Source organism: Rutidosis leptorrhynchoides, chromosome 5 (genome assembly GCF_046630445.1).
Source record: "Rutidosis leptorrhynchoides isolate AG116_Rl617_1_P2 chromosome 5, CSIRO_AGI_Rlap_v1, whole genome shotgun sequence".
Lineage (NCBI taxonomy): Eukaryota > Viridiplantae > Streptophyta > Magnoliopsida > Asterales > Asteraceae > Rutidosis > Rutidosis leptorrhynchoides.
This window is the reverse complement of record NC_092337.1, coordinates 95,293,746-95,307,327: the sequence shown is the minus strand read 5'-3', so window position 1 is coordinate 95,307,327 and position 13,582 is coordinate 95,293,746. Positions and strand designations below refer to the sequence as shown.

Below are 13,582 nucleotides of genomic sequence, written 5' to 3'. Positions count from 1 at the left end.
TGTTAAAATAGACATCACGATGCTACTACTTTGCTGCTGTAGCTACTTGTTGCTGTTCAGTTGTTCGACACCAAGAAACAAGAAAAAATGGTGCGTTTTTTTTTGTTTAGTCGTGGGACTTACAAAACAAAAGTAGATTGAAACAGTACCACTTATTTAATTGAGTTTTGTCAAACTTGGATATATATTATATTACATCATGTAATTAGGAAAAAAAGTGGGACTATATGGCAGACCATATGGGTCATGAAGTGGGTAACTTTATTAATTATTTTATTAGGATGATTAAAATAAAGAGTGGTGATGATAACAACGACGTAATTGAAATGATGATTTAATACGATTATGATATATAGTAGTGAAGATCTATGTTGAAGATGATGAATATTAATGGTTTATAATGAGATAGATGATGATTAGGACGATAATGGGAAGAGAAACGATACTGTGATGATTATGATTAAGATTTACAATTAAGATTATGATTATACTAGGATCTTGATTATGATGTTGTTAATAAAAAAAAAAAAAAAAGAAGAAAGGAACAGTATGGGTTTTATAATTATTTTCGCGAGTTATAACAGAAAAGACACAGATAGATCCATGGTTCAGGGTGTTTGTGGTTAGCGAGACGTCACAGGTTCAATCCCTGCTTAGCTATTCTTTTTAGAAGAAGAACCAGAAATTCCTGTTGGGCCATGATGTGTTACTTGGGCCGAGATAATATGTTTTCTGTTGGGCCGTTTAGGAATTAAGTGGAATTACTATAATTGGGCCGAGTATTATATGATTCCAAGTTGGGCCGTTCATAACTGATGATGATAATATTATGAAGAAAAAAAAAATAGGATACGAAATATATATAAATACTTCCTGGTTAAATTAGAAAAATTGGATAGTTTGAGTGGTTAAGGGTGTTTGTGCTTTAGCATGAGGTCGCGAGTTCGAGTCCGGGCATGGGCAGTTATTTTTTTCCTTTTTGGAGCTTGTTTCATTAAGGTAGCACATTTATTATTTTTGTTATTATTATTATTATTATCATCATTATTATTAATTAAAAATTTGTCATCTTATTAAGATTAACATTATTAGTAAAATTATTATTTTTATTATTAATATTATTATTATTATTAATATTATTATTATTATTATTATTATTATTATTATTATTATTATTATTATTATTATTATTATTATCATTATCAAGATTTTTATATATTATTATCATCATTTTTACTAACACTACTATTATTTATTATTGTTATTAGTATCCTTATTTTTATAAAAATATTACAACTTTCTATCATAAATATTATTTTACCAAATAAAGTAATAGTTACATAAAAACATATCTTAATATAATCCTATATATATATAAAGATTAATCTTAATACATTATATAATATAAATAAACTTAGTCGATTAAATGTGATATGTGTTAATATATATGAATAATATAGGTTCGTGAATCCGAGGCCAACCCTGCATTGTTCCGTATCGCCGTATGAATATTTTTACTACAAAATATTGTAGGGTGAGTTTCATTTGATTCTCTTTTACTCTTTACATTTTTGGGCTGAGAATACATGCAAATGCTTTATTAACTGTTTTGCAATATTTATATGAGTGAGTTTCATTTGCTCCCTTTTTAAATGCTTTTGCAATATATATTTTTGGGACTGAGAATACATGCGCTGCTTTTATAAATGCTTTACGAAATAGACACAAGTAATCGAAACTACATTCTATGGTTGGATTATCTAATCGAATATGCCCTTTTTATATAGTCTGGTAATCTAAGAATTAGGGAACAGACACCCTAATTGACGCGAACTCTAAAGATAGATCTATCGGGCCGAACAAGCCTCATCCAAAGTACCGGATGCTTTAGTACTTCGAAATTTATATCATGTCCGAAGGAGGATCCCGGAATGATGGGGATATTCTTATATGTATATTGTGAATGTCGGTTACCAGGTGTTCAATCCATATGAATGATATTTTTGTCTCTATGCATGGGACGTATGTTTATGAGAAATGGAAATATGAAATCTTGTGGTCTATTAAAATGATGGAACTGATTATTTATGTTAAACTAATGAACTCACCAACCTTTTGGTTGACACTTGAAAGCATGTTTATTCTCAGGTATGAAAGAAATCTTCCGCTGTGCATTTGCTCATTTTAGAGACATTACTTGGAGTCATTCATGACATATTTCAAAAGACGTTGCATTCGAGTCGTCGAGTTCATCAAGATTATTATTAATTCAATTATAGTTAGATATATTATGAAATGGTATGCATGCCGTCAACTTTCGATGTAATGAAAGATTGTCTTTTCAAAAATGAATGCAATGTTTGTAAAATGTATCATATAGAGGTCAAGTACCTCGCGATGAAATCAACTGTTGTGATTCGTTTATAATCGATATGGACTTCGTCCGGATGGATTAGGACGGGGCATTTCAAAAACCAAACTCGTGAGCACCAGAATTTCATTGCGATCGAGAAAATGGTTCTGACGGGAGGAAACTTCCAGAATCGTGTTTTCTTGTTCGTTAAGTAGTTTCCTTGTTTAGATTTGCCTATATAAACACCCTATGTAACCCATACAATGTGTGCACGAAATTTATATAGTGAAAAATCTCTGGTTTGCGCCCGTGGAGTAAACCCTTCTCTGTGTTTCGGAGTTGATATAATAACGTTAAATCTCGTGCCGTTTATCTTTATCTTTATCTTTATACTTTATTATTCGTTTGTCGTTCATGGGTTAGTGATCATTATATCCGCATTAAGCGGATCAGATCAAATGGATATTCGTCGAATCGGATGTTAATTGTCATCTATGTTGCCGAATACGATGTTTTTTGCTATTTGCAAACGTAATTTATTCAATCAGTTAGTTAATTTCACTTAAGGTAATCGTTTAATTCTTATTAATAAAATAATATAGTAATTTAAGTTATAAAGTATATACGCCTTGACTTGGTAGTATTATTTATAAATAAAAAAATTGTATACATCCTCCTTTACAAATTTCTTTATATTAATTTGAGACCACTAATATATAGATTGAAAATTGGCATGGAATCAAAAGATCACATATAATCATGTGGGTAGCTTCTAATTATTGTTTTATTTTTTATACATGTATATTTTGATGTAGAAAAACCAAAAGGATGCACACAAAACAATAATGATTACTAATAGGTGCAAGTGGCAAGTCAATCATTTGAACAAAACCTAAGTAATTAATTAAAAGGATCCAACAAGGGTTTTTCAGGTACAACACAAGATAACTTTAAGTAAAACAACTCCTAAAATGAGTCTTGACCACATATTCACATACACATACAATAAAACATTTAGTAATAGATCACTTGCCATGATCATCTTGTCCTAGTTATAATTACCTTCTTCCCCTAAGGATTATAATTCCATGGTGAATAAATACCATAATAATCACTTGTAGGCAACACATGAGGGTTTTGTATTGAGCTCCCAGAAACTTGTGGTGGCCTTAATATATTTTGGTTACTCGAAAACCGAATAAGATCAGCATTAGTAGCATCTAGTTCCTTTTGTAGTCGAAGAACTTGCCTTTGGAGGACTGAAATTGCACCAACACAACCATACACGGGGTCCTTTAAACGAGCCTCGGCCTCATAGGCTAAAGAGTTAACAGCATCTTCTCTTTGATGTGGCGCTATTTCGTTAAGGAGTTTGCTAACGTTACTTGCGCCAAATATTTTGTGGACGTTTGTAAATTTTGTTGGATCTTCGGGCGGAAAATATGGTGAGAATACACATCCTTGAATACATTTTCTTCTTAGGAATTTGCAGGCTGCACAAGGAGCACTAGGATGGCTGGAAGAAGCCATATCTGTTTTTGCACTGAAAATAATAGTGTTAAGGATAATATGTTTAACTAGAATTTTGGCAACGACGGCATTTAAAAATGTCGTTAACGTGCATAAATTAATTGTACATCTTAAGAAGCGTCACTTTCAAGTAAGTAACTGCCCAGTACAACACTTTTTAGCACACTAACTTCGCCATATTAAGAGTTGTCGTTAGCAAATTCCATTTAATTAGTTAAATGGGTCTATTTCCTTGGCAAGAAAATTTAAAAGGTTCACTAAATCAAGAAATTACTATGATTAGCGATCAACGGTAACCAAAATTGCTTTCAAAACAAATCTATGACATCAATAACGAACATATGTAAAGGGCCTTTGGCCTAAAGTTATTGAAGTATCTCATTAACTTTGAGGTTGTGAAATAAACTCTTGTGATGGACTATTTGTAGTTGGATGTTTCCCGTTCAAAAAAAATGACCATATATATGTACCATAAAAAGTATCAGGATGCTGAGGTAATCAATATTGCTGATGCTAACCAAATATGAACAACTGATTAATTAGCAGGAAATTATCATATCATGATCATAGCAAGCTAGCTAGGCTAGATAAGATGAAACTATAGACACAGTTAAATGGAAAGTATACATGTACTCAACTACAATACTGGAAATTTAAACCCAATAATATTTCTTTTCAGATTTATAAGCCGAACGCGTTTCTTTTACAATTAAGTTTCAGGCTCAGAGACATGAAGCTTTTTAGTTTTAAACTTGATCGAAGTTCAGTTATGAGTTTTCTTAATTATAAACATCGTTAATTAATTAAGTTCAAACAAGAAGTTATGCTTGTTTTCGTTAAGTTGTTGAACACCAACTTAGTTGAAGCATGTAACTAAAGAAAGCAGAAAACTCGACATTAATTTTACATACTGGAAACCTAACATAATTATGTTTTAAAATATAAAATTGACCTTTTTTTCTGAAACACCAGATTCAAACATTTTTAGTTGGTTTCTCCATCAACTAATGTCATTTAGGAATCATCCTGCAAACTATACATCAACTAATTAACTAATTAATCAATTTTGTCGGGAAAGTATAAAAGATTTCGTTTCACACTCACAAGTCAAAAGTTGAATACTGTTTTTGTTTTAGGGAATTGAAAGATTCATGCATCTTATCAAGCTAAGAATTTATATTCAATTTTAGACTAAATAATGCTATATAGTTTTACCCATATTAACTTGTAAACTGCCGAAAGATTATACTACAAAAACATTAGTCCTGAATATATTGTTTTTTTATACCCTTTTTTTTTGTGCGATTATTCTGTACATATTTTGATCTTGGTCCCTTTTATACTCATAAAAAGCTGCACCCACAAATAATATATTTATTTACTAATTCTATTAATTTTCGTACTTATTAAATTATAATAGAATTACAATAAAAGGAAACATGTAATACTAATAACATTTATATTAAAAGCATTAGTATTGAATTCTAACGTATAAGCCCATCCATTAGAACTATTTTAACTTTAACTGACAAATAATCGATTAAACATCAAACATGAGCCCATAAAAAGTTGTTTTAAAACTGATTGTTAATAAGAATTTCTTATGTACATCTCTAATTGTATATGCTTTTGGTAGAAACTAATTTCATTATCTCAAAATCCAAAACGAAGCAGATCAAGCATGAATTTAAATATCTATAACGATTATAACTATTTGAACTTTAATTAACAAACATGAGCCTCGTAAAAAGTTGTTTTTACATGTTAAGCGATGATAATAACTGAACAAACTTATCTAATACTGCCATACCGGGCATACATAATCACAATAAAAACTTAAGCTGTAGCTTAAGCATCATGTGCATAATATATGTTTCTTTTATCACCAAACATTAGTTCGTAAATAGTTATTTTAAAACTGATGTTTAATAATCATATTGAATGTTGTATTGATATTGAGTATTTATAGATAATAATTTCACTATTTCATATTTTACATTAATAGTTAATGGTTTATCTATATCTATATTTATATATGAAAATAAAAAAAATTTGGTATGTAGTTATGAACGTTTGTAGGAATTAACACGACTTTTTTTATGCTAAAATTTAGCAATTTGAAAAACATGCAATTATTTAGATACTTGGCAATAATATCTATAATTAAAATTACATAATGTATGAGTCAATGACACGTGTCAAATTTAATTGATGAAAATAACTGATAGACTGACAATATTAAAAGACCTTTTGTATCATCCATCATTTATGTTTGTCTTTTGACATGTCTATGTTTCTAGCTATATATATGTTTGATTATATGTATTTTGGATCAAGGGAAAATAATGAAATTTAACATGGTATCAGTGCAACACGATCCAGGTTAAACCACCTCTCTCAATAGCAACCACCTAGCCATATCTTCCCGCATGGTTACGTTTCTATAGTTTCTTTTTTTTATTTTAGTTTGAATAATAAGAATAATCAGCGTGGGGATGCGCCTAGCTTGACTTAGGTTCCAGACCCCAAATAAAAAGTAGATAATATATGTCAAAACTCTTTTTTTGTTTATTTGAAGAAATTGTTATTGTCTACAATGTTGTTTATTAATGTTCTACTCAATCCTTCAGCAAAGCAAGGTGCGACAACGTTACGGAAAAGGAGAAAAGTGTTCAATCCTTAGGCAATGCATGCCACGATGTAGTTACGGAAAAGAAGAAAGTCGGAACAATATGCAACTATGTGGCGGTTATCAATCTACTTCATGCAACGAATAAAGAAAATAATGATTCAGTTTGACCGTCTGTTCCCCTCCCGATCCAATTGTGGGGGAATGTTAAGAGACTTTTTGTATCACCCATCATTTATGTTTGTCTTTTAACATGCCTATGTTTGTAGCTATATATATGTTTGATTATATATATTTTGGATCAAAGGAAAATAATGAAATTTAACATACACGTGGCATGAATAAATGAGGAGTTGACACGTGACATGAATTAGTTAGGAGATCACATATATGATTATTATCACACGCTTTATATAATGTGTAAATGTAAATAAATTCATATGCATCCAAAGATTTAAAACACCATATATATATTGCCCCCACACGATTTGAGAAGTCATGTACGTACAAAAGAAAATATATGCCAATTATATTGGTTTTGGATCAAAGTCAACATAAGCAAAACAAGAAGTAATTAAAGATCCGCATGAATCAAAATCAAGAAAAATGACAACTTTTGTCAAGTTATATCTAAATCTTTGATTGATTATACAAAATCACAATTAGGGTTTGGTTAAATGGTTGATTTTCTTTAATCATAAAGATTTCTCACAAAGAAAGACAAAATGGTCTATTATATTTTATATATAAATAGAAATATAAAAGACAAGAAAATGAAATATAATAGATCATGGTACGTACCTTTGTTACCCTAGCTAGTAAATCTATAGTTACCATATATATATAGTAGTGTAAAATCATAGATGCTATATTGACTGGATTACCTGTAGGCCGCGAGCAGTGTATATATTCTTTGAAATTCGAAAGGTAGCTAAATTGCAGCCATTGATGATCTGATTTAGATGATAGTTTCTTTGGATCAAGAGCAAAAGTTAACCCTAGCTAGTGATCACATGTAAAGAGAATCAACCAGATGCCAGAAGCACAATTATATGCACCAGAAAAAGGGAATTAGGTAAAGTTTAATCTGCAAAAGGAGAGAGAGAAAATATATACTCCTTTCCCTTAATGATACAAGCACACAATTTTGATATAAAATTATTATCCACACAATTATATGAACCAGTGAATTATGTGAATTTTGATATAAAATTATACACACAAGTATTAAATTCGAGTAGGGTTAGCGGGCGAGAAAAAACTCGAAATATGCGGGTACCTGATCTGCTATGGGTTGCGGGCAGGTTGTGGATATATACAACCTGTCGCATGTAAAACCCATCCACAAAACCATGAGATCTTTTTTAATTTATCCGCGATTTTACACATACAAATATTAAATTTTGAAAGTAATTTTAATTATACTAAATAGGGTTTTTTGGTCGTTTACTCAAGGCAAAAACCGCAATAGTCCTCTACCCTTTTCACACTTCATTTTCCATTCTTGCTCCTTCAACTACAACCAACTTACAAAAACTACCCCAAACTCCAAGGGGTTAAACCGTCATTTTTGTAAATTAAAATAAAAACTCCACCCACACACTTCGACAGCCCGTATCTTCCTCCTCGCCCCTAGTTAAATTTCACCGAGCACACCGTTAAACTCGAAATATTTTTACGAGCAAAACGAAACTAACTACGTTCTAAACGTACACTTTTTAAAAAACGCTAAACGCAACGACATCCCGTATCTTCTCGCTCGCCGCGAGTTAAATTTTCCCGACAACGGCGTCAGACTCGAAATAATTTTATGAACAAAACTAAAATAAGCACGATCGAAACGGACACTTTTTAATAAACGCTAAACACAACGATAGCCCGTATCTTCCTGCTCGCAGCGAGTTAAATTTTTTCGCCAGCACCGTTAGTCTCGAAATACTTTTATCAACAAAACGAAACTAACTACGTTCAAACCCGACAGTTTTTAATAAACATTAAAGACAACAAGACCTAAAACGGCGGCTAACACATGGGCCGTTTTTCCCTGTGTAAATACATAAAGCTACGTTAAATATGAATACGCAGGCTGAAAGTCCCCGCCGCATCGCGCGGGCCGAACCGGAACTAGTTTTAATTATAATGATTAAATATAGAATATCACACTACATATAAGTAAAAAAAAAACTTGATTTTCATGTCATTTATATTTAGCTTGTACATAGGGTCTATATTTAATAATATATTTTGGCTTTTTAAATTTTTTTTAACTAAGCTGTATACTTTTATTACCTGCGGTTCACAGGTATCCGCTCGCAGGTCAGGGTCATGAGTGAAATTTTTTTTTTCTCGGACGGGTAACGGGTCCCAATGAGCAAAAAAAAATTGACGAGCGGATCGCGAGTATATGAGATCTATGCCCATCTTCCGCGAGCGTCATCTGTAATTGTGTGAAACCTTTTGTATAAAATTTGAACTTTATCCCAAATTTATTGAACTTTATAAATAGATAAAAAAAGAAAAAAATAGGGAGTAAGAACAAAATTGAAAAGTTAACGTAAAGAGTACAGTGTCATAACAATGTTTCTTAAACATGATATGGAGTATATGTTTGTAATTTTGAGGAATAACAACTACACTTAAACTTTAGGGGGCATGCACTACTTTACACTACTCTATGTGATGCCATTTGCAGGAGCATGTGTCGAACACAGTTCTTTTAATTAGATATCGAGTATTTCTCTAAGGGTACAACAAACGAAGTTGAAGTAGCATACTCGCGAAGTCATCTAACAATTTACATAAAGAAACCTTTAGTTCGTCCGGCTCACGGAATTCAATAACATTCCAGAGGAATTAGAATTGCATTTAGGCACACGCCATGTCTAAATTCAATTCTAATTCCGCCAAAATCCCATTAAATTTCGTGAGCCAAACGAATTGACCAATTTGTTGATCATATATGGTCTCAAATGGTGGAGATGATATTGTTAATTTTAATCATCAAATTAAATACTCCCTAAATAATTGCACTAAATTGAATCCGAATCATTCAAGGTTGTAGAATTCGAATCTCGAAGAGATCTCGTTTGGACATGTTTTGGGAGATCTCGGTGTCTCGAAAAAATCTCGGGGAGATCTCGGATGTTGACTTACGTTGACTTTTTAGTGTTTTTAGTATAAATTTATATATATAAAGAGATATACGTATATTTTTATACATTATTACGAGATTTTACAAAAAAATTCGAGGAATGAGTGAGAAAATTTGAGAAATTATGAGATCTTACGAGAAAATCCAATAAATGAGCAAGAAAATTCAAAAAAATTTGGCTTTGACCAAGTTTTATCTCGTAGATTGGGAAATCTCAGGAGACAGACATCTCGTCTCGGTTGTCTTCTAGAAACGAAATCTCGAAGAGATATCGGTGAAAATAAGGAGATTTACAACCATGAAATCAATAAACATTTAGTGTTTTGAGTCTCTATTACCATGAAGCAAAATTACAGTTTAAAGGTTGGATCAGATGAGCCAATTAAGATTGCCAACTAACCCCTCAACCGTTAAATGGGTTGAAACTGACACCTGGACCATACGGTTTGTGGTAAGTTGGACCATAATTGCCTTACCACCCATTTACTGGTAGGGTGGTGTCCGAAATATAACCCTTGCCAGCAATACACAACCACACACACAATACACTTACCCGTTTGCTTCACGGAATTCAATGAAATTTTGGCGGAATTGGAATTGAATTTAGACACGCGTCGTGTTTAAATTCAATTCAAAATCCGCCAGAATCTCATAGAGTTCTGTGAGCCAAACAGGGCCTTAGGTGTACATCAATAATTCGATTTAATAAGTTTAATTACACTAAACTATATCCTTTATGTACGGTACTTCTACGTTAATTGGTATTGGAAGAAATACACGAAAGTAATGATATGATCGCAATACTTATTTAATTGTCGTGGGGCTTGGGTTCATTGAATTGGCTTTTCTACAGATCTATAGTGCTACTGTTTTTTATGTATTTCTAAGAAAAAATCATGCAGCAATGCAATTTTCCTTTACGCAGTATTTATTTTTTATTTATTGCTTTATTAATATCCTTTTATTAAAACTAAATTAAAAACAATATATAGACTCACAATAATCAAATGCATGCGCGAGTGGTGGCGTTGAGGCGAATATTTACTTAATTACTATTATAATGAGCATAACTTTTCTTTTACGTACGTATCAACAAATATAGATATATAGATATGAATGAGTATGTCACTATATATATGGTGTCAATTACAAGCGAAATGTTGTATTAGTAAATGAGGTAAACGATCAACACCATTTCAATATGAATTCACATTCACTATTTATTAAATATGTTACTCCGTAATAATTATCTTTCTACAAGATGTCACAAAATAACTTAATGGTTAGATTTTTCGTATTCTTATAAGAGTACGTTCTTACTTAAGTTTAAATATCACTAGCACATCTTTGAATGGTTACGAAGGATCGAATACGATTAGAGAATTGATTAATTCATGTAATTCTAAATATTTCTCCTCAGATAAATTGAACGAGCTAGGAAAAACTTATCCATTCAAATATCTTTCTAAACAAGTTTAACTTAATGGTTTATTAACACAACAAATCAAGCCGTTTTCGTCATGAGTAAAGGATAGGTTGCTCTAATTAAAATTAGAACTTAAATTAATAACAGTAGTTAAATGATGGAGTTGATCGATGCCGTATAATATACTACGTGCGAATGTTGATCATGTATAATGTATGTATTATTCCCTTTCTACAAAATCCAAACATTTGATGTGGGTCCTTACGCCGACCAAACCAATTATTCCTTTGTATAATTATTGTATTCTTCATCATTAATCAGCAAAGATCTCAATAATATCGTGATCTTCCTATAAGATTGTCGTTACTCTCTATTATTGGATATTGGAACTATTTTCTTAAAAATATATTACTCTTTACGTTCTACTTCTATTCACTATTTTATTTTATAATGTTTTAAACTAATTTTCTACTTTTATAAATTGATAAAATTTAACAAAAATAAAGTTTTTTGTACCCTTAAAGTACAACGCAAGACAAAAAAAAATTGATTACACACTACTAGAAAATCGTCTATTCCGGACGGCACTTTTCCGAACGACTAAAAAGCTACTTTTCTGTCCTACTTTTTCCTGAAATCTTGACCAACTTTTCTGGACGACACAATGTCGTCCGGAAAGGTATAATTAATTATTTTTTGATTTCCTGAAAAAAAATTGGCTCCAAAAGAGTCGCGCGTTTTTCTTTCCGGACGGCATGTCGTACGGAAATGTCTTGGGGGACGACTTTACAATATGAATATTTTGCTTATTTATACACCATTACTAAATTCATCAACTCAAATCAATAACATTTTTTCTACTTAAACTCCATTATTGTACTTCTCAACACAAAATGTTGACCCTTTCATCGATGATTGTCTCATTGAAAGTGTATTATGGAAGTAATTTCCGTAATGAAATGAAACTTTACGATTATACGAGTAGTTCAAAATCTACGTTCAAAGAAATTAACGTTCACGACGTAGGTTTAGAGGACCTTTTATACTTTTTGAAAGAAATGGTTTCGTTCGAACACGGAGACGTCTTGTACTACGAAGATGGCTGTGTTCCGGACTTGTCCGCTACAGGTCTTCGTACTGACGATCAGTGGAACGATATAAAAGAAACCCTGGGTTGTCGTTCTAATCGCATTTATTTTTATTTAGTTTTAGAATATTAAGAAACTTTTTTTTAATTTTCGACTGCTAAACTGTTAAGTTATTTAGTTAAGTTAGGTATTATTTGTATGGTTTTAATTGGCTATTAATTGTATCTTTTTTATTAGGTATGTTGAATGAAATTGTTATGTTAATGTCATTTTTTGTTTTCAATTTACTATAATTAAAACGCATTTTAAATAAATGAATTGAATATTATACCAATTGTGAATTAAACATTACAAAAGACTAACATAAAATTAAGATAATACAAAGTTACTGAATTAAACACACTTCAACGAAAAGCATTAAAATGATGTTCTTACAAAGTTACTGAACTAAACACACTTCAAAGAAGAGCATTAAAATGACGATCTTACAAAGTTACTGATATTAAATCACACTAATAATGATGACGAGGATGACTAATATTTTATTATTTTATTATTATTTATTTCCGTTCGACATATCGTCCGGAAAGGTCGTCCCAGGGGAAAGCCACTAAAATTTTAATATATATCTTTTCGGACGATATGTCGTTTCCAAATGTCGTCCACAATCATCAAAGTTGAAAGTCAAATTTAGCCCCACGATCGTCTGGGAAAAATTCATAAGTCGTCTGAAAATTTTTCTGGGACGAACCTTTTCGGACGATTTCCTGGGGACAATATGTCGTTCGAAAAAACCTTTAGGGACGACTTTCTGTCCGGAAAAGACTGGAAAAGTCGTCCGGAAAATCCTGTTTTTTAGTAGTGACAAGTAAGAAGCTAAAATTAGAAAGTAATAAAAAATACGGTGTATATAATGATATTTCGTACACTCTGTGGTTTTTATCTGAAAATAATCGAATTGAGACTCGGTAAGTGATTATTATTAAATTTTATATATGATAGGATCTAGAGGAATGTAAGAAGTTGTGAAGAAGGGGGAAGCGAATATGCTCACTGGATCAAATTAAATCTAGATCCGGTAGGATAAGTAGTATAATCCTTTTTCATTTTTAGGGTTTCAATAATTCATTTACAAGCTTTTGACAAATTCATTATTCCATATCCTTTTCTCTCTCCATCACTTTTTCTAGTTTCTTTTCAAAATTAATACCGCATGATTCATACCTTTTAATCAAGCGATCACTTCAGGATGTTCAATTGAAAATCTGAAGAAAACGAGTGGGCAGAGTTAAAGAATTGAAGTTCTGTAATCATCACAAGTAGGTAGAGTTGCAGATGTAATGATTTGTTGCCATCACGAGGAGGTGGAGTTGAAATTTTGAAGTTGTGGAGTTGCAGATCTGAT

General features: G+C 31.5%; 1 protein-coding gene across 2 annotated transcripts; it reads right to left on the bottom strand.

The window, feature by feature from the left end:
* Positions 1-3,239: 3,239 nt before the first annotated feature.
* LOC139846918 (LOB domain-containing protein 25) lies at positions 3,240-7,655 on the bottom strand. Of its 2 annotated transcripts, none has more exons than XM_071836499.1 (2): positions 7,397-7,655; positions 3,240-3,885 (listed from the first exon to the last, which is right to left on the bottom strand). In XM_071836499.1, exon 2 carries the CDS (start codon positions 3,881-3,883, stop codon positions 3,425-3,427), a length of 459 nt encoding a protein of 152 aa, XP_071692600.1. In that variant the 5' UTR covers positions 3,884-3,885; positions 7,397-7,655; the 3' UTR covers positions 3,240-3,424. The 2 variants fall into 2 exon arrangements, with proteins under 2 accessions (XP_071692600.1, XP_071692599.1); XM_071836498.1 differs by having other exon boundaries at positions 3,240-3,896; positions 7,397-7,654.
* Between the last annotated feature and the right edge of the window lie 5,927 nt (positions 7,656-13,582).